Here is a 26797-nt window from a genome sequence, read left to right on the forward strand (position 1 = left end):
TCCTTATAGGCAGACACCCTTACAACATGCTCACTAAAGAAAGATCCAGTCTTGGCAAAACTGAAAAGAAATCATGATATAGAGGCAAAATATGAACACATAAGAGGAAGACAAAGGGAGAAAATGTTCAAGGTAGCCTTCAATCGCAGTCTCATATCTTACTTTTATCCATTTATAATACTTCAACCAGAACCAGAGTGTTTTTCTGAGACACCTTCTCAAACCCCTTCCCAGGCCCCACAGCTGAATCAGAGAAAACCTGAGTGTCACAGGAGAGCCAGCGAGCAGACAGTACCACAGCAAGGACAGCTCATGGGCATGAGGAGAGTTTGGCTTCTGAGTTACAAGGGCCCCAGAAAGAATTTTGGTTTTGAGGTGACATTCTCTGTTTTGTTTTGCTGGTCCTCTCCCACACACACCATGAAGAAAGGAGAATGGAAACTTGGCACTTGTGGCTACAAAGTTTCAATTGGGGGAGATGCAAAAGAATTGCCACAAATTCAAGGCCAGTGTGTTCTGTACAGTCTGAAGCCAACCATTGCTACACCGGGAAACCTTGTTCCCCACTCCAAAAAAATACACTTCATGCCACAGAACTAGAGCTTAAAAATGATTGTGGTGAGCCAGGCATGGTGGCACATGCCTTTATTCCCAACATTCAAGGAGGCAGAGGGAGGTGGATTGCTGTGAGTTTGAGATCAACCTGGTCTACAAATAGAGTCCAGGACAGTCATAGCTACTCAGAGAAACCCTGTCTCAAAAAACCAAAAAGAAGGAAAGGAAGGAAGGAAGGAAGGAAGGAAGGAAGGAAGGAAGGAAGGAAGGAAGGAAGGAAGGAAGGAAGGAAGGAAGGAAGGAAGGAAGGAAGGAAGGATTGTGATGGTAAATGTTATACTATATACATTTTGTCTTAATAAAAAAATGATTAATGAGGTTGGGGAGATAGCTTGATTAGTAAAATGCTTGTCTTGCAATCATGAGGACCTGAGTTTGGTGCATCAAAACCCATGTAAAACTTAAAAACAAATATCACTAGGCATGGTAGCACATGCTTGTAATCCCAGAGTTAAGGAAGTGGAGACAGGTGCGTCCTTGGAGAACCCTAGCCAGTGTAGACTATTTGGAGAGATCCAGGCCAATGAAAGAGCCTGACACACACACAAAAAAAGATGAGCAACAGCCAACATTGTTCTCTGGCTTTTACATGCATGCACATACATGTACACACCCACACATGCACACATGTACCTACACCCGTGCGCATGCACATACACACAGAGAGAGAATGATTAATTAGATGTAATTTTTAACTAACACATCAGTTGAGATCAGTGTAAATTCACATATTAAGAAATGATTGAGAAGTCTCTTGTACACTTCGTTTCACTGAGCAGCTTTGCAGAATCACAGTACAGTATCACAGCCAGGACATCAACTAGTCTATGTCTCCCCGTTGCCTTGTTCAGGTTACCCAGTGTGACTTACTGACCTGGTGTGTTAAGTCAATACAACTGCATCTTCTCTGTAGGTTCCCATAATCACCATCCCTCTCAAGGCACTCAGTAGCTCCAACTTATAAAGATACTTTCCCATTGTAACCATATCTATTCCTCTTCCAGCCTGGCCTCTTCCCATCCCAAAGCCCTGGAATCCTTGCCATTATTTCACTAGATACATGCAATCAAATCATCACACATACCTGTGTTGGGTCCTCTTTAAGATTTGCTTATTTACTTTCATGTGTGTGTGTGTGTGTGTGTGTGTGTGTGTGTGTGTGTGTATTTCTGTGGCGTTTGTGTATCTTTTGGGATTCATGTCTGTGTACATGTCTGAAAATCAGAAGTGGGCGTTAGGGTGGTCCTCCTATCCCTTTGGAGATGGAACTTGCACTTTTCTCAAGTATATTGGAAACCAGCAAGTATCAGAGATCCTTCTGACTCTATTCCCCACTGAAGAGCCGAGCCTCAGGCACATATAGGACCTCTGGTTTGTTACCTGGGTGATGGGATACGAACTCTGGTCCTCATGATGACACAGCAAGTGCTCTCAGTAGAGGAATCATCTCTGCGGCCCCTAGTTTATCTTTTTCTGCCCAATGTTATTTCCTGGAGACCTCTCCTCTTAGTTGAATGTATCAATTTGGCTCCTTGTACTGAACAGTTGTGTAGCATATAGACATGCCATAATTTGTATAATCATTCCTTCATGGGAAGACATCTGAGCCACCAAAAGATGGTTTTCAGTCTTAAAAAAGGAAATTTCTCTGGGCGTTATGTTCACAGGAGTTCATGTCAATAGAGCTTTTCTTCCTCTGGGGTTCATGCTGAAGGCTGCCATTATAGGCTTAAAGGCAGTTGTTTGTTTATTTTTAAAATGAACTGTCAAACCTAGAGGCTGTGAAGATGAGTCAGCGGGCAAAATGCCTGCTGAACAAACATAAGGACCTGAGTTCAAATCCCTACCATCTTAGCTAAACCTGTTGGTCTGTAATCTGTGGTGTGGGTCTGTAATCTGAGTACTGTGGAGACCAGGGCAGTTGGATCCCTACAGTTCTGTAGGCAGTCTAGAAGGAAGCAGAGCACTAGTTTTACAGAGAGGTCCAGTTTCAAACACTAAGGTGGAGACCCCAGGGCTCGGGGATGATCCCAGAAGGAAGTTAGGAATGATGTAGGAGCCAGGGGGCAGAGGAGCCAGGGACAAAAACAGTGTCTTCTGGACATGATGGGACTGCTGAACTCATAGCAGCTGTGTTTGCCTGTTCAAGATAAAGCCATTCAACATTCCAGCAAAGAGAGAGGAGGGGCTATGAGCCCCCACCCCAGCTGAGGAACACTGACAGCTGATAGCTCCTCAGGGAGGGAGAGTCAATTTCCCTTAAGGGTGTGGCTTCTAGTAGGTCCACCATGCTTCGGTGAATAACCCCTCATCCGTGAAGATAATATGAGTAGGAAAAATTGGACCGGGTAAGTTATGAAAAAGAAAAAGGGCATGAAGTTGGTCGGGGAGAAGGGATGAAGAGATGGGGAGTGGATTGGAAAGGAGTTAGGAGTGAATGTGATCAAGATAAATCCTATGGGTGCACAAAATTCTCAAAGAATGCATAATATTATTTTATTTTTAAAAATAAGTAGAAATGGGCTAGAGAGATGGTTCAATGGTTAAGAGCACTGTCTGCTCTTCCAGAGGACCCAGGTTCAATTCCCAGCAACCACATGGCAGCTCACAACTGTCTGTAACTCCAGTTCCAAGGGATCTGACACCTTTACACTGATGCACATAAAATAAAATAAAATATTTTTAAAAAATAAGTAGAAATATAGGAAGATCCCTAAAGTCAACCTGTGGCCTCCAAACTGAACATACACTCACAGGTTAGCATGTATGCACATGCAGGCACACAGACACACTTAGAAGAAGAGGAGGAGAAGGACGAGGAGGAGGGGAAGAAGGGAAGAGAAACGTAAACTGTCTTCCAGAGCAGCTGTGCCATTTTACATTCCCACCACCTTCTTATGAAAGCCTGCATTTGGTGTGGTCTTTGTTTTTGTCAGTCACTCTGACGGTGCATGGGCACCTCACTACGGTTTTGCTTTGCATTTCCCTAGTGACTACTGGTGTTCAACGGCCTTGTCATGGAGCACTGTGAAGCAATGCTAGGCCAGTGGGAACTTCTGAACCCCTGCTCTGAGGAGGTGGTTTATGGAGTGCCCCCCCCCACAAAGGCCACAGGGGGCCTGAGCCAGAGCATGACAGTGAAGGGACAGAGTGGGATGAAGGATGGGGGTTCCAGAAATGTATGGAAAGCTGACCAAATGTGCTGACTCCGAAGAGGATAAGAGCTGCTGCTAAGGAAGACAGAGGGATCCAAAGTAAATTCTAGGTTTCAAACTAAGAGAAGACTCTCTCAAAACCATTTGTTTTGTCCATAAACCATCTATATAACCCATAACCATTTGGATGTGGGCTCTCAAATCTGCTCTTGAGCTGAAGATATAAATTGGAAAGCTCAGCTCTTTCTGCCACTGTTTTTTTTTTTTTTTTTTATTCTCTAGCCCACCGGGTTCTATCTGGAGGCCTCAGACCCTCAGACCTAGGCGTCCAAGACCAACAGACACACAAAGCATTTTCTATAACCCATGACACACATGCCATGCCTATACACCTGGGCGACAGAGATGAAGTTTCATTTCATGAGCTCATTTTAAGATTTTTACATTTTATTTTTTTTCTACACTGTGATTATTTTTTTCCATCGGGTAAGAAAAATGAAATCTGTTGTGAAAGCATGCGAAATGTTTAGTCCTTCAGAAGTGGTTGTGGCTTCCGGCAGCTAGCTGGTCATCCTGGGGAGCTGGGTCTCGGTGACTCAGCTTTCTGGTCCGCTGGGACCACTGGCTTGCTTTCCTTCGGAGTTCTTGCCCTGCACCTAGATCTCCACACTCCTGCCACAGGTGGCTGCAAGCCTTCGCTTTGACCGGGACACACTCCCTCTCTCCACCCACACACTGCAGAAGCCCAAAGGGCTGAGGGAGCATCCTTAGTCCCAGAAGTCATCCTTAGTCCCAGAGGGCAGGGAAGAGTCCCGGCCCACCCTGGTGAACACTGTCAACTGGGAGGGAGTTTCTATAGGTCCTTAGTCCTCACACTTCCCCTACAGTTGTGAGGCTCTGCAAACCTCGTGATTTTAAAATCACATTTTCCAAGGCGTTCCCATCACCATGCACACACCAGCAGCACGCACCTCATTAGCCTCCAGGTAATGCAGCCTGCCAGGCCAGCCTGGAAGAGAGCAGCAGATACTCAAACCAGGACCCTCGCTGCAGACTTACAAGCAAGAAACACAAAGACTGGCCAGGCCTTTTAATATGCAAGGCAGCCCACAGGCAAGTCCAGCCAGAACCCAGAAAGTGCAGACTCCAGCCTTGCCGCTGGTATTTCATAAGTCTGCTGCTTCGGTATAATCCCAAAGAAATTGAGGTTATCCCTCGAGGTACGGAGGGAAGGTTAATGAGCAGAAGCCAGCTTGTCCGGTTTTATCACAGTCGCTGATCCTGGAGTAGCCCAGAATCGCCCGGTTTTATCAGATCCAAGATCTCGGTGCAAATCAGGGAGTTTTTCTCCCAGGAACATGAAAGTGACCTCGTGTCTTCTAATACTACCTCAGAAGTCTTGGGCGCTGAGGATAGGAAGGAGTGGTGACCTGAACTGCAGGGCTAGCTCTCCGGGCGGTCAGCTGATTGCCTCTCTTCAGATTTGGGCTCCCAGGCTCCATGCTACGCATTTGTTATTTTTCCCAACAACCGGGAAAAGAGTGAAGCTTTCTCTTTTTTTCTTTTTTTTTTAATTTATATTTATCTTTTTGCTTTATTTTTGAGTTTTCTAAAATTAAAAAAAAAAAAACAACAAACCAATGTCCGGATCCTGCTTATTTAAAAACAAGCAAGCTAACTTCCGCTGTGTAAAGCAGGCCCTTAAGCAGTTTCCCTAGAGGATCCGCGTTCCCCAAAATGAAGAAACTGGGAGGTAGTGGGTGGGTGGGGAGAGAGCCATGTGACCCGAACTTCCTCCTGGCATTTTCCCCTGGGAATTCACTCAGGTCTGTAGATCACAGGCCCCTTCCATGTGTCAAAGCCAAGACCTTCAGTGGCTACTCTGGCTGGCTTCTCCTCCACGCTTTGTTTCTGGAGGCCAGTGGTGTGGGTGCCATGTTTGCACGCTTGCAGACCGGAAGACCTTGGCCAATGCAGTTTCTAAATCTTAGAGGTGCCAACAACCGCAGCTGTCCACAGTCACGCAGCCATAGCCCTCTTGAACTCGCCGGTCCTGCTCCCCGTTAGTGACGAGGTAGAGGGCCCCACTCTCACCACCAAGAAGAAAAGGATAGCAGGCTGGGTGTTGAAGACGTGAGTCTGGGGGTCCTGCAAAAGTGATTTCCCTATAAGATAAAGCAACCATTATATTTCCAGTGACAAGGACAGCCTTACCCTGAAAGCAGGATCTGTAATGTCTGAATTTTCCAGGAAAAAAAAAAAATTGGAGAAATTAGATAGACAAATATACATTTAGTAGCTTTTTACTTTGCCAAGATATTTTTAAAACAATGACTTTTAACTGTTGATTTATCACGATAATACTCTAAGTCCTGTACACAGGTGTATGCAAGAGTAAAAGAGAACAGGCAAGGAAGGGAGGAAAGAGGGATAGAGGGAGGAAGGAGAGAAGGAGGGAAGAAGGGAAGAAGGAAGGAGGAGATACTCAGATAAAGAGCAGTGCTTTAACTGATCACATCCAGCTTCCTGCTGAATCTCTTCTTCTGCCTGGTTTGGATACTTTGTGAGCATCCTTTCTCAGAGAAAAGATTAGTAGTACCCTCTGGGGAAGAGAAGAGCAAAGAGATAAAATCACGAAGAGGAAATGTTGACCGACAACTTACCTATCAAGAACTGACCCCTAGGCTTCAGTTCAATATGACCTCAGAGTTCTGACCTTTCTGTTTAGTGCAAGGCATCAAAGCACTTGGGTTTCCTTGTGGATTCAGCACAGTGAGAGTTATTTCTGTTATTCTTACTTGCAAATTGTTCACTACTGTATTGATGAAAGACAAAAAAGAAAAATCAGCAACTGTTAATACAAAAACAACAACAACAGAATTGACCTAGGCCTAGAGTGGATTCCCATTCTCTGTTTAAGCCTGAAACTGGTGATCCAGTCTCAGGGTTTGAAGGGAGTGGGCCTAAAGCTTGGCAGGTATCACCTGCTGCTGAGAGAAGTTCTGCTTACCTCCTACGCTAAGACCTGCACTGTGGAAAGTGTTGCTGAAAGGCTGGGGAGGCATTTAAAGATGTTGACAATCTTCAGTGCTTGGATGTTCTGTAAATACTCTGGTCAGCTCTGCACAGACTCACAGAACAGATAAAGGGTTACCTCCCTTCTGATGAAGATGTCCACACCTCAGTTTTGTGGCTTTGGGCCATGTTGTTGGATATTAATATTTATTATTGAGTTATCTTTTAGTTAAATAGCAGTTATTCCTAAACCAGCTGCATACTCAAATCACCACACCTAGAGCACAATGCTGGGCAATAAATACTCCAAAAAAAACCTACAAGCCTGCATAGCTTCCTCCCATTCAGATTTCCCACATTACACTTGCTTTTAGTCATATCTTAGGTCTGGTTCATCTCTCCTAGTGGTTCCAAGCCCTCCCCTCTCCCTTTTCTCTTCCAGCCTCCTCCCACTTGCTTCTCTCTCCTCCCCTCTAGATCAGGATGGCCCACACTATTCTCACCATTGCTTAGCATTGGCTGGTTGATTTATTGACAATACAGAGAACAAATGGTGACATGTTTACAAACTTGAGACAGGTGATGCTTAGAATAAACATCACAATGCAATGATTAGATTGAAACCAGATAGTGGGGTAGAGAAATCACCATTTGAAAGAACAAGGGTAAATTGTATACATTCCAAAAGCATATTACACCAACAGGGCCTTGTGAAAGTCTCCCCACTAAACATCTCATATGGGGTTGAAAGCTCATAAGATACCAGCCTCCTAGTCATAGCTGAGTTCTTTGTACAGGCAACAGAACCATTTAACTTCTTTTCTTTCTTTTTTTCTTTTTAGATTTTATTAGCACCATGCTCTAACCAACTGAGCTAACTGGCCAGCCATTCTTTTTAGATTTTATAATTGCCTTATTTCACCTTTGGCTGGGCAGATATTTCCACCTATGCTATCTCATATCTCCCAGCCTCCATCCCATTCCATCTGCTTTAATCATTCCTATCTGGGCTTCCTCCCATCCATAATCCCAAATACTTGCTAATGTTATTCATCTGGGCCAATTTTTTTATCCATGCCACCCATGTTCTCCTTTCCTCCCTAACCCATCATGGCTTCCTTCTTCCTTCTCCACGTCCTCTCCCTAACTTCTTTGCTAGTAGTGGGGAAGAGGTCACTGCCTGGGAGCCTGCAGTGCACAGTGAGAAGCCATGCCCCTCATTCCTGCAACATGGACCTCTGAAGATGAAAGAGGACAACGTATAATCAAGAAAGCCAAAATCACCTGGAGATAAAATACTGAACCTGCCTTTAATTCCAGTACTTGGGAGGCAGAAGCAGGCTGATCTCTTGAGTTCGAGGCCAGCCTGGTCTACAGAGTGAGTTCCAGGATAGCCAAGACTACAAACAGAAACCCAGTCTCAAAATAAAATAAATTATAAAGTGCTGATTTCAAAAGGGAGCCAAGAAAGAGAACAACATGAAAAAAGACAAAAGAAAGAAATACAATAAACGGGGGGGGGGAACAACTCTACACACCTGGTCATACTTTTAAAATATGAATTGACAGAATGAGGTGGCATTTTTAGTACATCAAACTGACAAAAATAAATAAATAAATTATGAGTCCTTTTCCTAGGGTCTTGGGAAGCTGGCACTTTCACACCTCCTAGGAGAAGCTGAGAACAATTGCAGCTTTTCTGGAAGTCACAAGCCCACAGGCTGCAGCATCCTTTGACTCAATACTGAAGAAAGTGCAAATATAGGACTATTTTAGAATGTGCACTAACTGCCCACTACCAGGAAGTTTAGTTGGGTATGATATATCCACACAATGGAGCAATGTAAGCATATTAAGTCAGTATTTGTGAAAGTGGAAAGAAGTTAAAAAATACATGGTTAAGATTTTAGAAGAGTAAACACAGTGAGCATACAGCATTTTTTTAAATTTATACAGTTTATTCCAAAATTATTCCTGAGCAAAAGGAATAAATAAAAAGAGTGGCCAACTTTTACAAAGGCTTTACTTATTGGCATGTTGAGTTCTATGAAGAACTTATCAACTGGGGCTGGAGAGATGGCTGAGCAGTTAACAGCATTGGCTGCTCTGCCAGAGGATCTGGGTTCAGTTCCCAGCACCCACATGGTAGCTCACAACTGTTCAAGGGGGTCTGACGCTCTCTTGTGGTTTTGCAGACACAGATATGGTGCATATACACGCATGCAGGGAAAACATGCATACACATAAAACAAAAAACTTTTGAAAGGAAGGTGTGCTTCCCTTATTTAAAAAAAAAAGGAATTAGGTAACAATAAACAGGTAAATTAGTAAGAGAATTGTAAAATCATTGTAGGTGTTGTGCAGAGAATGAAAATAGGGTGGTGAGAAAGAAAGAGATTGTGAGCAGGGAGTGGCAGCATGCACCTGTAATTCCAGCACTCAGTGAGGCAGAGGCAGGTGAGTCTCTGTGAGTTCAAGGCCAGTGTGGTTTACAAAGTACAGGACAGGCAAGGCTATACAAAGAAACCCTGTTGTGGGGTGGGAATGCTGATTTTTAACATGAGATGCAAAAAGGTCCTGAGAGTCTTCTGTGCAGGGCCAGTAGCTAATGCTATGGCCCCGAGGCATGAGCCAAGTGCAAAATAGACATTTAGATGCAGCTATGGCATCAAGTAGCTATGGCAGAGTGGGAGAGGCAGAGTGGTAATTGCTGTCAGAGAAGTCCTCACATGGTATGAGGGTACGGTAAGCAATAATAAGTTTTATTTCACGTGCTGTCAAAAGACAGTTGAGATCTCAAACAGAAGACATGATCTCATAAACAATTCCAAACCTCATTTTGGCTGCTGTGTGAAAGCATGGAAACGGCTTTGAAAGCACAAGAATGGAGGCAGAGAGAACAGACAATGGGAGGCTGCAGTCTGGGCAAGGCTCAAAGGTGGCTTAGTGAGGAGCTGAGATGGAGAGAAACGGATCCACTCAAGATTATGTTCCAAGTCAGTACCAACAGCGTTTGCTAAGATACTAATGACTCCTGGGGTTCCCGCCCTTTCATTTCCCTCAACTGTCTCCAGCTCTAATTCCAGGTCTTCCCCCAAGTTCATCTAAATGCCCTGTCTTTAGTTTCTCTAACATGGTTTGGCTCTCGGACAGAAATTCTGGTCCTTCAAGCTAACTCATTCTCGTTTGCATGTGTTCCAACTTGGAATAATGATATCAAGAAGCTATGGTGTTCAAAATCCTCCCAGCAGCTTCTGAAGGAGGGCAGAGCAGTTGAAGCAAACGGGGGCCTAAGAGAGAATATATCTTTTCCAGTATGAGAGACAGAGCACAGTTTCAAACTCAGGTCCTCTGGGTCCAGAGCCAGTACTTTTCCTTTGAACCATGTTACATCAATAAAATACAACCATGAGCTGGGCTTGGTGTGGTACACCTTTAACCCCAGCACTCAGGGGGCAAAAGCAGGTGGATCTTTAGGAATTCAAGGCCAGCCTGGCTTATAGAGTGAGTTCCAAGACATCCGGGGTTATGTAGAGAAACCCTGTCTCAAAAAACAAACAAAAAATGTACTCAGCTGCTAGTTGGCAACCAAATATCACTGGAGGTCAAGCACAATCTATGTCTCCTGTTCCACAGAAATAGACTGATGACTGCCCAGCAACATTAACTTGCCAGCTTCCCTTGCCGCTAGATGGGGACATGTGTGAAGCTATGATGATACAAACAGAGCCAGGCTTCTCCACATGCTTTGTCCTGCTTATATCTGCAACCCAGGCATGCTGCACTCCAGCTCCAACTATTTATATCACAATAGGGCTTTTTGGGAGGGAGACTGAGCGAAACTGTGACTGGCAGGAATCAAAATGACCACACAGAGCAGAGTCTTACGCCAAACAAACAAACAAACAAACAAAAAATCACCCTGGAGTGCAACGAATAAACATTATTCTTGAATTATTATTGAGTTTCCTCTTAATAGCAGTCCAGCCTTGCCCTAACCAAATAGCACATAAAGAAAATAATTGAAGCCAGGAACAGTGACACAAACATGTAATCCCAGCACTGGAGAGTATGGAGAGTTCAAGGTTAGACTGAGCTACATAGCAAGTCTATTTGTACATACATCCATACATGCATATTTAAGTACACATATAAATGCATGCACATACATACATACATGCTTGAAGACCTCAAATAGTACCTCCTAATAATGATAAAGCCTTAAGACACCGTAAAACACTCTCTGCAGCCCTACTCTATACATGGCTAAATATGTCTGATTAGTAGGTCTACATTCAATTCTTGGTGCTCCCCGATGGGAACCTTAAAAACTAGTCTTCAAGGAGGATATATTTCTACTCAATAGATTCTACATTGAGATGCCTCCCAAAGGATCCAAAGTTTAGCAGCCAAAAAAAGAGCCCAGGAAAACAGATATATCTCAGTCATTCTTGGGACACTCAACAGAATGCTTAATGTGGCCTGCCAGCTGGTCTCAAGGCCTTTAGACTGTCAAGGCCTGGCTTCTGTGGGTGCTATTGTGGGTCGGGAGGATATGTTCACTGACCACAGCCCAGCTGGTCTGCAGCTGCGGCTGCCCAGACCTTCCAACTATTCTCATGTCTAAGTCAGTCAACTTCACAGGAAAGTCGACTTCCAAGGCGCTTTATTCTGCTGTCTAAAGTCATGAAGAAGGGGAAAAACAGACGAAGAAGAAACGTGGTGCTTGTTTTCTGTTCCTAGGACTGATAGTTGACTCATTTTGCTTTGATTACTATTCTACCCTACATAGCAAAGGAAGCTAAACCGCTGACAACAAGCTTCATGAATTCATTTGGTTTTCTTTTCTCACTTGCATATATGTGTGTGTCTGTGTGTGTGTGTGTGTGTGTGTGTGGTGCATATATGAAAGTGTCAGCCATCTATGTGACTCAACACAGGTGAGAAGGTCAAAGGACAACTTTTGGAGTCAGTTCTTTCCTTCTCCTTTTTTTTTTTTTGAGGCAACACCTCTCCTGTTGCTGCTGCTGTGTCGTCGAGGCTAGCCTACGGGCAAGCTTCCAGACAGTTCTCCTGTCTCCACGTCCCATCTCTCCACAGGCACTCAGTAACAGACGCAGCCCCTGCATCCAGCTTTCTCCGTGGGTTCCAGGGATAGAATTCAGTTTACCAGGCGAACATAGCATTTTTAGCCACTGACCCAAACCCAAGCACTCTACCGCAGGGTTACCTGCCCACCGGTTTTCTGCCGCTCTGGTATTTCTTCATTTCTCAATTCTGCAAAACATTCGGGCCTCCTACAGCTCCTTCTTCATGGTGTCCTTTGGCACCCTAGGATGTGCTTTCGATAACATTCTGCCAAGAGTAACAATCTCCTGGCTGCTCTTCTGCCTCTTGTCTCTGCAAACCAAGTTCCATTCACCCATTTTTATTCTTTTTCAACTCAATTACCTTGTATGGTTCTCTTTTGCTCACCCTTCAGCAAAGATGACAAAGGACAGCTCACGACAGTCGGTCCTCTCCTTCCATCTTGCAGGTCCCAGGAATTAAATGCAGAGATTGAACTCAGGTTTCAGGCTTGGCAGCAAGCTCCTGCGGCAATCACTTTTAACTTGCTGAGCCATCCCGGCTGTCCCCGTAAACTCACTTAATATAATTACTACCTAGGCGTCCATTTTTGGATCTGATGTAAATTGTTGGAAACCCAGTTGTTTCTTGCCACCTCTGGCCTAGTTAAAACATCTTCCTTTCGTGTGGTTTTCTGCTATATGGCCTGCATGTCCCTAGTTCCATTGACCCCCAAACACAACACACCCTGAAGCTGCTGGCCACGATAAAATCAATTAGATAATGCAGCTATGGCCAGCTCTTCCACACTTCTGGCAGTTTACAGCTTTGTAAAGTAACTGGTTGGAGGGGAAGGACAGCAGGCTGAACTAAATGCACTAGCATTGTGCAAGTGCAGATTTTATTGGGACTATTTTATTGGAGGAAGGGGTCTACACAGATGGGCAAGGAACCTGCTACTCCCCAGAAACATCCCTTTATTCCTATTTTCCGGCTACACTACAGACGCCTAAGGGCAAAGACTGTTTTGCAATCAGGATTTCCATGCAGGGTCCAGCCCAGGGGCCTGATGGTGAAGTTAAGTGTTTGACAGAAAACCCCTGCAGAGCAGGTTCCCAGCAACCTGTTGCCTTCCCTGGTGTCACTGGAGGGCCAAGGCGTGAGCCAGAGGGTCTTTCTTTCTTCCACGGGGTTTTGGTAGGATTCTGACTCGGTATTCTGAGCCCGAGCTGCACTTTTCCAGCTCTGAACTTGAATTTATCAAAAAAAAGATAGGCTACCCCGGGTACTCCAAGCCGGAAGAGACAGCCCCGCCACGTGCCCGTTTTGTCAGTGAGACGAGAAAGATTCTCTCCTCTACTCATCCTGCGTTCACTTTCTGTGGGTGCCTTCTCGCCCAGCAGGTGCCACTACTCATTTGCAACAGTCAGAAACAGCAAATTGCTCCACACCCCGGGAGCTCCGCCAGCTTTCCCGCCCGCGGGGCGTGGTGCTCGGAGGAGGGCCGCCTCCCCGGTGCACTAAGGCGAGCCCTTCTCGCCAGCCGGTGGACTCTCCTTTCACCTAACGGCTGCAGCGATGGGCAGCGGGCAGACCTGGCCTGCCTGGTGCTAGCAAGCAGCCCTTCTCGCAAAAGGAAGGAGAGAGTGGCCGGGAAGGTTAGAAGCCCCAGCTGTCTTTCTTTGAAGCCAGATTTTATCTTTCCCTCTGCTACTCTGCACGTCTGAAGAGAAACTGGGGCCGGGTGTGGTGTCACACGCCTCTAGATCCTAGCGTTCGGGAGGTTGAGGTAGGGAAGTCTCTTGAGTTCGAAGCTACCCGGTCTACAGAGCAGATTCCAAGACAGCAGGGCTACATAGATTAAACCGTGTCCCAAAAGGGGAGGGGGGGTTGGAAGAGAAGGGAGGAGGGGGAGGAGATGGAGAAAAAAAGAGGAGGAGGAGGGGAGGAGGGGAGGAGGAGGAGGAGGAGGAAGAGCCCTCCATTGATATACCTGTGGCTTGCTGCTTCCCAGACCTAGTTTGCTACCGCCTTATTCAAACAAACAAAACAGGCTTGAACCCAAGTTAGCCTATTTCCTGTTCCTAAGGAATTCAGGGTTAAAAAAAAAAAAAAAAAAAAAAAAAAAAACAAAAAAAAAAAACAAAAGCTCCCTGAAGTTTTATATTAGGAATGTTTCTTGACTATTCTTGAAGCCATGCACAGTTGTTAATTGACACCCTCAGCACGCCCCATGGCCTTATTTAAAGCCGGTGCTCATGGGCGTATTTCATCTGCCTGTGCAGTATTCCATTGCAATTGAATATGGAATGAGTAGCATTAATTATTCTTGTCTTCACTGGCCAGGCTCATCAGGGTAAATAACTCTGGCTTCCTCCACTGGCCCAAGGTTGAGCTGAGATTTCTAGGAAGTGGGCTGTTTGTAGCCCAAAGTGAGAAAACCTTACCCACTACTTTACAACGGTGACTTTTGAAAATAAGCTGTATATTGTGAAATGTCAGGCACTTCCAAAGAGCATTTTTAAGAGGGCAGGGGTGGTCCCCAAAGAGTGGTTCCTGACCGCTTACAGTGATGAGAAGGCCACAAATAAAGGTGTAATTACAGATTGATGTCAGAGCTGGGGAAAACAACTCCTGGGATTGAGAATTGGGGAAGTGTCTCCAAGGAGAGAATGATGGAATGTGAAAAAGGAAGATAAAAACAGAGCACACACACACACACACACACACACACACACAGTACAACTCCCCTATTTATAGACAAGGAAACTGAGGCTCACCCAAACTAAAAGATTTGTCTAAGGTCCGGGCTAATTATAGAAACCAGCCAACTGCAACACCCAATCCCTTCCTGCTAAAAGCACATGGAGTTTATTTATAGCTCAGTTATAGATTACCCAAATTCATTTGGCCCAATAAAACGCAGAACATTGAGTTCAAAAAACACATCCCTTAAGACCACAGCATAAAATTAAGGATGGGGCCTTAATATTGACGATACCTTTTCATTAAACACAGAGTTCTCGTCCTGTCAAAATTCAAGATTAAGAGAAAGTCGGGTTGTAACCCCGCGTGAAAGGTCCTGGCAGTGCTAACTGCGCAGCGCTAATTCGAGTGTGAGCTGTGTGTCCCGGCGGACTTCACACCCCAGTTGGGGTGAGACCCCGGGGATGAGCCGCGGGGCCGAGCGGTGCTCACCACTAGGTGCGTGAGCTGCATTTAGAATCCTTTTGAGAAGCCGGGAGTTTCCTCTGGCAATCTGTGCGCGGGGGTGGGGTGGGGGGTTCGGGGAGGTTCTGGGGGAGGGCTCGGGGGGAGGACGCTATGACTGAAGGTTACCTCTGAGGCCGTACTGCAGTGTAGAGGAAGCGCAAGACGGCATTTCTACTCCGGACCCTGCAAGTGTGTGAATGTAGTCGAGTGTATTCGGGGACCATGCATGCAATATGCATATTATTTATTTTTTTCCAATAAGATTCTTAAACAAGAGTAAAATCCCCATAGAACAAAGGTGCGTCTCGGCAGAGGTCGATATATATCCATGATCAAACAAACAAACAAAAACAACTCTGACCACCGTTGGCCCCCGGGTTGAAAACGTGGACTCCACGCCACCCTTGCCTAGGGGTCAGGAGAGCTGAATTTGTTGGCGGGAGGGAGGGTCGCCGCACTTGCTGTTCGCACCCCGGGGTCCCGAGCCCGCGGGGAGGGTGTGCGCTTGCTGGCAGGCGCGCCCCCGCGTCCTCAGACACCCCACTAGCGCGGATCGGCAAGGGTGGGACCGCGGCGGGGCGGAGCCTCCGGAGCCGGGACCCCACCTCTCCCGCCCCTCCCTCCGCCCCGCCCGCGCTCGCCCCCCGCCCGCTCCCGGGGCGCCCGGCCCGCCCCCTCCCTGCCGCGCGCAAACGAGCCTCGCAACGCCGCGCTAGGCGGTGGCGGTGGCGGTGGCGGCGACGGGAGCAGGTTAGCCCGGGCCGCCCTACTCTGCGGGCGTCTGGGAAACGCAGAAGCACTGGTCAAGCCGGCCGCTCCTGGGGCCAGCTCCTCCAGGCGCTCGCAGGCATGCAGCCCGGGAGCAGGCGGCGCGCCCCGGGCCGCTACTAAGTCCCTAGCTGCGGGGACCAGCGCCAGCCGGGCCCCTCCCACCTCGCCCAGGGGCCCACGAGAGACCGCCCTACACCTTGTCTCCGCGCGCGCAGTCCCGCCAGCGCCACCCCCCGCGGGCTGGAGGGGCTCATGCAGCCGCCAAGGTAAGCGCGGACAGCCGGGGCACCGGGTCCTGATGTCCCCGAGGCACTGCCGACACTTGCCTCGGCCACCTCACTCATCAGCGTCTTCCCCAGTCCCGTGTCTCAGCTCACACATTTGGGGCTTTGCCTCGGATGATTCGCCTTCTCTCTTGGCAGCAGGAAAGTTTTGTGGTTTGGTGTTTGTTCTCTCCCCCCCACCCCCGCCCCAAAACGCTGTCCTGCGGGCAGCAGGCGCTGCGCGTGGCTGGGCAGACCCGGTGCACGTCCCACCCACTGTGAACAAGCCTGGAGCTCCCTCTCTTCTCCACGGCCACCTCTTCCTGGGCGAGAACCGCGCCTGGCCCGCAGAGCTCTGGACAGGTCTGGTCACCCCGCTGACCCGCCGTGAAGCCCAGTTTGCTCACTTCACCCAGGCCGGAGTTGCAGAGGCTGGCGACGAGCGCGCCTGCCCGGGGGCGTCGGCGTTGTACAGCATCCAGAGTGGCCCTTGCCTGGGAGCGTCCAGTGTGCAAGGAGGTGCAAGGAGGTGCAAGACTTGGGGTGGGTGATATGGGGTGAGAGTCTCAGAAGGTCGGACCTTCCTGAGAGGAAGGCAAGGCAGCGCGAGGACTCAGCGCCTGGCTTGAGCCGCGGGTCATTTCTGTTTATAACTAGGAAAGAGGGACAGGTGTATTTTGGGGGACGTGAGAGATGCGCGGATGCATCTCTGGATTAAATCTTACTAAAGTAATTGTATTAGATTTGCTTGGAGGGAGAGTCAATTTCCCCAGACTGGGATTTTAATGGGAGCCTGTGTGCTGTTATTATGTGCTGTGGTTTCAGAAGGTGTTGGGTTGTATTTATTTTATAAATTGGGTGTCTTGAGGCAGATGGATTAGGGAAAATGTCGCCATCTAGCGGAAGTGGTGAGCTGTACCTTCCTCACAAGACACAAAGTTGGGTGTCTTCTAAGTAGGCGGCTGTTCGAGGTGGAGAAATGAGAACTAGCCAACATGTCCAGAAAGTCTGGTTCACAGGTGTTCCTGCCGTCCTGCAGAGCCGGAGCACCCGGATGCCAGGAGCATACCTCCAGGGACCGAATGGCGAACTGTATTAGTGGCAGGATATCACCTCGGGGGGTGGGGGGGGCTTCCATTTCCTTCTCTGTGTAGTTTTAGGATCGTCTAGGAAAATCAAAGGAAACTGTCACCTGCCTTTCCCCCCGGGCACCTGATCCAGGGACCTTGCAAGCCTGTGCGGTCACTTTACTGCTCTCCGGTGCATGGAGATCTCTATAGGTGATTTGTGAAATTAATGTTAAGCCCTGACCCTTAGAAAAGATATTAGGTGTTCAAGTGCGCTCTTAAGGGTAACTGAAGAACTGGGAAAGGGTGTCATGCCATCTGCACTGGAAGGGAACAGTGTACCCCCAAACGGCCTCTTTTTTTTTTTTCCCCACACACAAGGGGAAGAATTTCTGCTGCTCCACCACATGAGACAAGCAAGCCTACTTCACTGGAATGACTGACTGCTAAGGATGTCATGCAGTGGACAAAAGGCTCTGGGTGGGGCACCCACACATCCAGGCGGGCTGCGCATTCTTTATGGTTGGACCGTGCTGCCACCTTCCAGGCCAGCCGATATTAGCAGGGAATGAGTTCTCTCCGCGTGGCGGGCGCTCTGGCTCCTTGGAGAGCACGGTGGTGGCTGTCTGCCTGTGATAAAGACTCCTCTGGGCTGCTGTGGTGGTGAGCAGGGAACCGACCTCCTTTTTCTTCCTTCTTTCCTTGTAAGCTGGTCTTGACTTCTCTGTGAGGCCAGAAATGACCTTGAAGTTTTGATTCTCCTATCTTTACCATCGGTAGTGCTGTCATCTAATATATGCGCTGTCGGGAATCGAACCCAAGGCTTTGTGCATGCTGGGCCAGCACTCTACCAGCTGAGCCACATCCCCACCTCCAGCCTCCTTTTTATCTAAAACTCTGCCCCATCAGTTTCTTCCCAGATGAAGACGGGTGCTTTCACTCCTAACACACATGTGACTCATCCAACCCCATCATTCTCTCTCGGTTCTCTCTCTCCACCCGAACATATTTGTTTGATAATCATGACAAAAGGGGGTCCTAGACTAGCCTGGCACTTATTCAAAGAGGGCATATCTGACCTTCCTTGCTGCCTGCCCAGTCTGTGGCCTGATACAGAAGGGAGGTGTGGAACGTGATTCCTGAGTCTGCTCTTCAGCAGCCTTCGGTAGCCCAGGTTCAAAATGAAAGGACTAGAGGCTGCACATCCCTGACGACAGGACAGGGAATGACCAAGCCACCTTTGCCAGGATGCTCGCTGCTACCAGGAAGCAGGCTGACGCTTTCATTTCCTGGAAAAGAATTCCAAAGAGGTGTAAGGGCGTGGTCATAGTACTGCAGCTAAAGCAGCAGCTCTCAACCCGTGGGTCAAGACCCCTTTGGAGATTGAACGGATCCTTTCACAGATATCCTGCATATTTGATATTTACCTTTACAATTCATAACAGCTGCAAAATTACAGTTATGAAATAGAAATGAAAATAATTTCGTGATTGGGAAACTGTGTTAGAGGGTTGAAGCATTAGGAAGGTTGAGAATCACTGCTCTAAAGTTCTCTCTTCCGCTGTAGCCCTGCTAAATAAATTATGTTCAAGCAAATTTTAAAATCCATACATGGCTACAGAATTTGGTCATGCCTTAAAGTATGCAGGGTAGACAATGAAGCAGGTATGTCCCTGAAACCTTCCAAAGTGGGCACCCAGAGTGTGTGTGTGTGTGGTCTGCTTTACCAAGCACGCGTGCAGCATCACGCAGACTTCAGTTTCCTTGGTGACAAATGACTGTCTTTAAGACACCTGGTTTCTTGTCAGTCCTTTGAGCAGAACACAGCCTGACCAAGGGTCAGAGGCAGGGAGCCTGCTGAGTTATAAAACTTCCTGATTCCAAGGACGAGAAGAAACAGTTTTGAAATTTTGGCAGAAATTGACTATGTAAATACAAAAGTCTCTTATTTAAAACACTTTAAAGGCACTGCTAATTGGTGAGCCTACAGAGGCATGCCCTCTAAGCAAAGAAGGAGGCTGCAGCAAGCACAGTTTGTGCAGGGGTTAACTACACAGTTCCCCTTTGGCTTTTCTTTGTGGTTTTCAATTGTCTATTTAAAGCACAGCTGCCCAGAGATAGAATTTTCAGAAATCAAAATACTGCATTAGCCAGAGTGTGAAAATTAAAGGGGAGAAGAAAATCCCCCAAAATAAAATATCTTAATAAACAAGGCCATTTCTTTCAGATTCTGTGTCCTCCGAGGGCCAAAGCAGAGAGCAGCAAATAGGAGAGATGCTCTCCTCCACGTTGCCTTGTGTTTCACTGGAACATTTTCATAGTCACCATGTTTGTTCATCTTCCAGGATGCCTGGATCTCAAGTTTCTTGCAGGAGCTTGCCCTGGCTGACAGTAACAATTTGTCCTGCTACCCGATAGTGCTTTCTGCCCTTATCTATGTGCACACAGCTGACTTGCTGGAGTTCTCTATGGCAGTCTCTGTGCCTTTGGTTCCTCTTAGCATGGTTGTCTTACGAAGGGTGGACACAAACAAGTGTTGCTGGTCCATAGGTGTGTTGAAGAATCTCTTCCTTGATGACCTGGTAGGTTCCTCACACAGACACAGCAAGACTGACGTGTGGCAGCCTTGTAAGCATCCGTCACTTCACAAGCACCGTCAGCCACACTCCAGACATTCTATCACGGGGCTCACTTTCCTTTCAGACTTACGCACGGCACCCAGCACTTTGTACTTGGTGTGTGCTCTTCCCTCCTGAGGGTCTTCTGATTTATAAATCTTGAGGTCACAGCGTACAGGTTGCTTTCACTATGTTTGACTCTCTCGGTCTTGCTGGATCAGTTTTCCCTGCCAAGGATGCCCATTTTAAAGGCTGGCTTTCAAGCTCCCAGAATGTGTTTTGTTTTGTTGTTGTTTTGTTTTTGCCCTTGGTGGTGTCATCCCAAAAAAAAAAACAGATTGCTCTTACAAAAACATAACTGGGGGACACTTGAAACCGCATGAGGATTTTTTTTCCTGGTCATCAGAAGAGCACACAGACATGCACCGTTCATGGGAAAGTTATAGGGTTTCTTTAAAATAATTGGTACCTTGAAGAGAATAATATTTGGACATTTGGGCGGGTGATATGCTTTCATTATGGTTTAATTTAATACCTTTGATGGGAGAAGGTATAGTATGAATAATAAATAGAGTTTTAATGCAATGGCATTGCTGACAGGCTGGCTCACCCACAGATATTATAAGATTCGTGGTGACAGCGCCCGCAGGCCCAACCTTGCTAGGCATGGGTAGGTCACTTTTGTCCTACTATGTGAGATTCATGAGAGTTTAGTTTGCTTTGTCACACATCAGTCATCGCCACAGAAATGGTTTGCTATTTGGACTTCAGAATACTGTCTGCTGTGTTTGAATTGTGTCTTCGAGGCTCTAGAGACTTTCAGAAAGTGGTTGGATCTTGAAGGCTCTGGTTTCATAATGGATTAATCCATTTGTGAATTCATGCTTTGACAGTGTTGCTGAAGGGAGTGGTGATGGAAACGTCAGGAGATGAGGCCTGATTGGAGGAGGCGGGTCACTGGGAGAGTACTTCTAAAGGCTGTGTCCTATCCCTTACACTCTCTACCCTCTCTGCTTCTTTTCCGCTGTGAGATGAGTAGTTTCCACTATCAAGATAAATGGCCTCAACACAGACCTAGAAGCAACAGAAGAAAAAAGACTCTGGTCCGACACCTCTGAAGCCATGAACCAGAGTAAATAAATCTGCTTTAACATACTTTCCTAGCTGGATGGTGGTGGTGAATGCTTTTGATCCCAGCAGGCTGGCCGATCTCTGAGTTCGAGGCCAGCCTCTGGTTGTCATCATAGCGATGCTGAACTGACTACTCAATGTCCCATCCTAGCATCTTCAGATCATATGACGGGAAAGCTAGTGATGACCCAACCCTTAGAGGCTAAAGCAGGAAGATATGAGTTCAAGGCCAGCCTGGACTATGTAAGGGTTTGACATTGTTTTCATTTTTTTCTCTGCTGGGAGTATTTTGAGAAAAGAGCTCCTGAACTTTGGGAATCTGATTTCTTTTTGAGTGAGTGGCTGCTGTTGGCAGGGCCCACTGACTCAGGCCTGGTTAAGGAACAGAAGCGCCAACCACCCACCCACCCCACCCCAGCCTGAGTTAAGAGGAAGTTAAGAGGAAGTGGAGCTCAAGGCAACAGGGACCCTCAGTAGTCCCAGTCCTCTGTGCAAGGCTTACAACCTGAGGCTGCCTTGGAATAATTGTGGGATAAAGAGATTGCAGAGAATCGATCCTGCAGCTGGACTAACTTAACCATATTGTTGTTGTTGTGTAATTTTTCCTGGTGGTCTAGAGCATGGCTAAACCCAGGAGAGGGCACTGTGAGTACTTGGCAGAAAAAAAAAAAAGAACTTCTTGCCAGATGAAGAGTTCTATACTCTGACTCTTTCAGCTTCGGAAGTTACTTAGGAGGGATGAGAGAGATTGTTGAGGGAAATAGTCCTTTTCTAAGAACATTTTTCTATTTGTGTTAGTGTCTGTAAAACAGTATTTCTCTAAACATATTCCCATTTCTAATGCACAATCCATCATAAGACATATGGGATGTATTACTGAGCTGACAGGGAAGGATAAACCTTGGGTGAAGATGAGGCGCAGCTGCAGCTTGGTGAGAAAAACACTGGACTTGGCATCACAAGGCCTGGATTTAGCCTCTGCCCTGACATTTGCATTCCTGGGGACCTTGGGCAAATCATTTACCCATCCTGAGTCTCGGACCCATTTATAAACAGGAACTGGCCATACCTACTTGCAGAGTTAAGGCAATTCTGCAGTCACCTACAGAATTTTTTCTTGCAGTGAGGGCTCACTAGGCCCTAAAACCCAGGCAAAGTTAGAATTATCGAGGGGTCCTTAGAGGATCCTGTGGGTGCCTCCCATTCTCCACCCCTAAGAGAACTTGGCACATCATAGGCATTCTATTATAACCCAAGCAATTGTCTTCATCCACAACATACAACTAATGTTGGCAACCGCTTTTCAACACTTAACTCTGTTCCAGGCATCTGTTCTGAGCAGATCGTGACCGTATGAATTCCCTTAATCCTCACATTAACCTTCTGAGGGAGCTACAAGTACATCCCCATTTTACAAATGAAAATGATTGCGGTCCAGTCTTTCCAGACTGCATAATCTCAGCCTGGGACACTGCACTCTCTCTCTCATACAGAGGTTGGAGAGGTGTTGTCCACCTTGAACTAAAATAAGGATCAAAGCTGTGGTGGGGAACATTGTCACGTGAGCACCCGTCTGTCTGGAGGGGACCTTCCCTCACCTCCTGTCAGTGGAGACGCCCCTGCTTTTGCTCTGCCTTCACCATTCCAAACAGTTTGGATTTGATAAATAACTTGACTGCCAGTTCTTCTAGCTAAGTGTGCGTGGTTTTTGTGCTTGGCACCAAACTGTTCATTAATACAAATAGTGTAGCCATCTGCTGATGAGGAGAAAGTCACAGACTCACTCAACTGTCCATTCACACGGTTGCCATGGGGTAGATAAATAGTTTCAAGACAGTTCTGCTCTCAGGAGGTTGCTGGAATAGAGAGAAGTAAAGACTGTGATCTACTCATTATAGGAACTGTGTGTTTGGGATGTATGGGAATCTAAAAGCTGCTCTTAATTTTCTAAGGATTTATTTGTTTTCATTTTGTCTGTATGAGTGCTTTGCCTTTGTGTATGGATGTGCACCATATGCATACCTAGTGTTTTAGAGGCCAGAAGACTGTGTCAGATCTCCTGGAACTGGAGTTATGGATGGTTGTGAATCATCATCCCATCTGAGTGCTGGGAACCGAACCCTGATCCTGTGCAGGAACAACAGCAAGTGCTCTTAACTGCTGGGCCAGCTCTCTCTTTTAATTACAGTGTGCATGTCGTGGGGGGGAGGGGCAGTTAGAGGACAGCTTGTAGGAGTCAGTTCTCTCCCCCCATCCTGTGGATGCCAGGGATGGAACTCGGGCTGTCCAGCTTGGCAGCAGGCACCTTTACCCACTGAGCCATCTCACTGGCTGCTTCAAATGGGAGGAGGTTATTAAAAGGTTTCAGGGTACGGTTTCAGTAATATCGTTGTTGGAGAATTTAATGCTGACAGTAAAACATAAAAATGACACTTCTCAAATAACATTTCCTACTTGCTCAGCAGTATTTCCACTCGGGGGATGCAGAAATGTTACAGATGAAGCTCCAGTACTGTCCAAAAGTCAGATGATGTCGGATGAGGACAGTTGGTTACACGGACAGCATGAGTTCTGTGCATCCACCATACCCCAGAAGCAGCCAGGCCATTCAAGTGCAGGAGCTGAATGGGCCAAGATAGGACAGGGCATGATTGTACCACACATCTGGAAGTAGGCAGTCCTCATCCCCACACTGCTCTGTACTGCATCACCTTTGAAAGGTTGAAACTCGACACAGACAGTTAACTCACAAATGTCCCCTGCTATTCTGTTGGGCTTTGTAGGAAGAAGAGTTGGCAGTTTTGTAAAGTAAATGTCAGGTGTTTTGTACTCCTCGACAAATACCTCAAGAGAAAAGTAGGGGAAGAGACTTTGATTATGACACTCCAGTGGCATGCCAGTTATAATGCCAGTGGAGAGATGTGGAGGCAATACTGAAGGAAGGAACATGGCCGATCCAAGGGTTTGCTGAGGACCTTGGAAGGTGAGATGGACCAAGACACAAAGATAGAAATGTGGAAGCAGAAACTGCTAGAAGGTCATCAGGAGGAGTCCCATGCAGCCTTGATTCTGGCTTGGAAAATGGAACACAGAGAACACAAAGCAATTCCTCGCTTCTTTTCAGAGCAAGAGAAAGCTTCTCCCACGGGCTGGGATAGAGGAGACATGGCTAGGAAGCAGCTAGTGCCGTGCCTGTGACATCATGTCAGCAGTATTCATGCCGACCAGTATGAACCTTCTGAGAAAAAGTGACATTAAAGCAGAAATTGAGGCTTAGGAAGAGGAAAGGACATAATTGTTTAATTATGGCCTGACACCCCTCACATGCATTGTTTTAAATTTCATTCTGTCCATACACACACACACACACACACACACACACACACACTGACCCTGGCTGGTGAACTCAGATCTTCTCTGTTTCTGACATGTTGGAGGGTTTATAGTACCATTTAAATGGAAATTGAAAGGGAAACACCCACTGTGGAGAGAACAGTGAAATGGCTGATGGTTTCTTGTTTTTTTGGTTTTGTTTTGTTTGTTTGGTTGGTTTAGGTTTTTTGTTTTTGTTTTTTTTTGTTTTCAGTATTAGTATTTTATATTGAAGGATAGATAGAGGCTGGAGAGATGGCTCAGTGATTAAGAGCATTGGCTGTTCTTCTAGAGAACCTAAGTTCAATTCCTACCACCCACATGGCAGCTCACAAATGTCTAACTCCAGTTCCAGGGAAATCTGATACCCTCACACACACAAGCAGGAAGAACACCAGTGCACTTTAAAAAAATCAAATAATTAATTAATTAGTTTTTTTAAGATTTATTTATTACATTCACAGTGTTCTGCTTATGGAACACTGAATGCCAGAAGAGGGCACCAGATCTCATGATAGATGGTTGTGAGGCGCCATGTGGTTGCTGGGAATTGAACTCGGGACCTTTGGAAGAGGAGTCAGTGCTCTTATCCTCTGAGCCATCTCTCCAGCCCTAATTAGTTTTTTTTTAAAGGATAGATATCTAGGTAGATAGATAACTGGTTTGATTAATTAATGAAATAGTTTTTTAAAAGGATAGATAGATGATAGAAGATAGATAGATAGATAGATAGATATGTTCTTATACAGATGGACCTATATTATTATTTCATTTTCTATAAATATTTTTGGTATGAGAATGAAGGAAACTAAAGACCAAGAAAATTAGTTCTTCTAGCATCTTATCTCCTTGGAAATGTTCTCTCATTTTTCTGTCTTCTTAGTGCAGTGAGTACATCCTTGCCAATATGGAGGGATAGAGCTTGTGGGGTCCCAAGGAGAACATTCCAAGCACACATCTCAGGTCCACCGAGCTGGTCTTTCAAGCCCTGAAGATTCTCTGACTGTTTCTAGAAGTCGATTAAGACATGAAGGCTGACTTATGGGTCTGTCTGGGATAGTTTATCCAAGAAATAAAATCTTGACAGAGGCAATCTTAGATGATGTGATGATAGAGATGATGATCATCTAAGATCTTAGATGATCTTAGATGATAGAGGAAAGCATTGGGGGTAACAGCTGTGCCTTTGTGACCCAGGACGTCATGCTTTGCAGTCAATAATCCTGTTTAAAAGAAGTTCCTTGCCTCCATCTCTAGAAGCCTCTCAGCTTTGTAGGGGCCCGTGCTGTCTTGTTACAGTAGGAATGGGCGGGCTGCAAACTCAGGGTTCCTGAGGACCCCAGACACCTCTCTTGGGGCACTGTTACCTTTTGTTGAGATGTCAAGTCCTCTAATGAGCTGCCTAGTGCAGACCAGAATTGTCTACTGTTCATCACGGGGTACCTCAAGCCCAGCTCAGAGCCCTCAGTTCTTAGGTGAAACAGAAAAACAATGCATAGACAACACGAATTTTTCTCTAGTGAGGAAAAAATATTATTAATCTGATAACACATATCTAAAGACTTTCAGAAGTGGCTGGAATCTGCAAATATGTTTTTTTGTTTTTGTTTTTTTGTTTTTGTTTTTGTTTTTTTAGTACATGTGAAAGTATCCCAGGTTAGAGGCTGGCTTAGTATCTAAAAAGAGATACTGGAATATCACAGTAATATGTTCTTTTCAGAAAAGTAACATTTAAATGTTGAAGGAAAAAAAAACTGTATGTTTTAATTAACCAGGAAGTTATCCTCATAGTAACAGAAGAAACATCCAAACAAAAACAGCATGTACACACAAAAAGAAAAGAGGCCAACCAGGAAACTGTGCGTGCATGTGCGTGCATGTGCGTGCGTGTGCACACATGTGTTTTGCTGTCTCAAACCCAGAGTACTGCAAACTCCAAGCAAGCACTTCACCACCGAATGCTACTCCCAAGAGCTTCTTAGTGCCAGCGCAATGACAGCAAGCTTACAAACGCTTTGGGAGCAAATAAATGGGGAGAAGCCCTTCCTAACCTGTTACGGCAGTGAGCATGGAGAGCAAGCTCTGTGGTCACCTATCCTATCACCTCCTGCAGGGAAGAAGACGGTGATGATGAAAGATGGCAGTGATGTCCTCCTGGCCAGAATATTCAATTGTCCTCACACCCACAAAGGGAGGCTGCCTGACTAGCGGTCTCCTGTAGTGGTCATTCTGATGGAGCATTTTCTGGATGAAGCTCCTGTGATGGGAATGTCAAACTGGACAATTTAATGGGAGAAAGGCAAACAAACCCAAAGGCAAGGAAGAAACCTAGGGATGAATGACATTACCTTCAAAATCCCATCCAACAAGGTTCCACGCAAAAAGTCATTTGTAAGAGTTCAGTGTCTTCAGAGCAGGGAAGAAGGGAATTGCCAGAGATTAGAATTATCCCCAGAGACAAGAAACAAAAATAGGATAAACTAGTATTTTTCTGGATGAAGAAGTAGAAA

General features: G+C 46.3%; 1 protein-coding gene and 1 long non-coding RNA gene across 5 annotated transcripts in view; one reads left to right on the forward strand and one right to left on the reverse strand.

The window, feature by feature from the left end:
- Positions 1 to 4196: 4196 nt before the first annotated feature.
- On the reverse strand, positions 4197 to 6582 carry LOC132647231 (uncharacterized). The gene is made up of 2 exons (XR_009585579.1): positions 6434 to 6582; positions 4197 to 5935 (listed from the first exon to the last, which is right to left on the reverse strand). It is a non-coding gene; the product is annotated as an uncharacterized LOC132647231 (long non-coding RNA).
- A 9207-nt stretch (positions 6583 to 15789) lies between these two features.
- Positions 15790 to 26797, forward strand: part of Rgma (repulsive guidance molecule BMP co-receptor a) — a 42507-nt gene continuing 31499 nt past the window's right edge. The window contains exon 1 of one of the 4 annotated variants that reach the window (XM_021659619.2): positions 15790 to 16102. In XM_021659619.2, coding sequence (XP_021515294.1) covers positions 16089 to 16102 — 14 coding nt within the window. In that variant the 5' untranslated portion in view covers positions 15790 to 16088. The other 3 variants (XM_060367338.1, XM_060367339.1, XM_021659621.2) reach the window with 3 other exon arrangements.

The sequence above is a fragment of the Meriones unguiculatus genome, chromosome 14 (assembly GCF_030254825.1).
Source record: "Meriones unguiculatus strain TT.TT164.6M chromosome 14, Bangor_MerUng_6.1, whole genome shotgun sequence".
Classification (NCBI taxonomy): Eukaryota; Metazoa; Chordata; class Mammalia; order Rodentia; family Muridae; genus Meriones; species Meriones unguiculatus.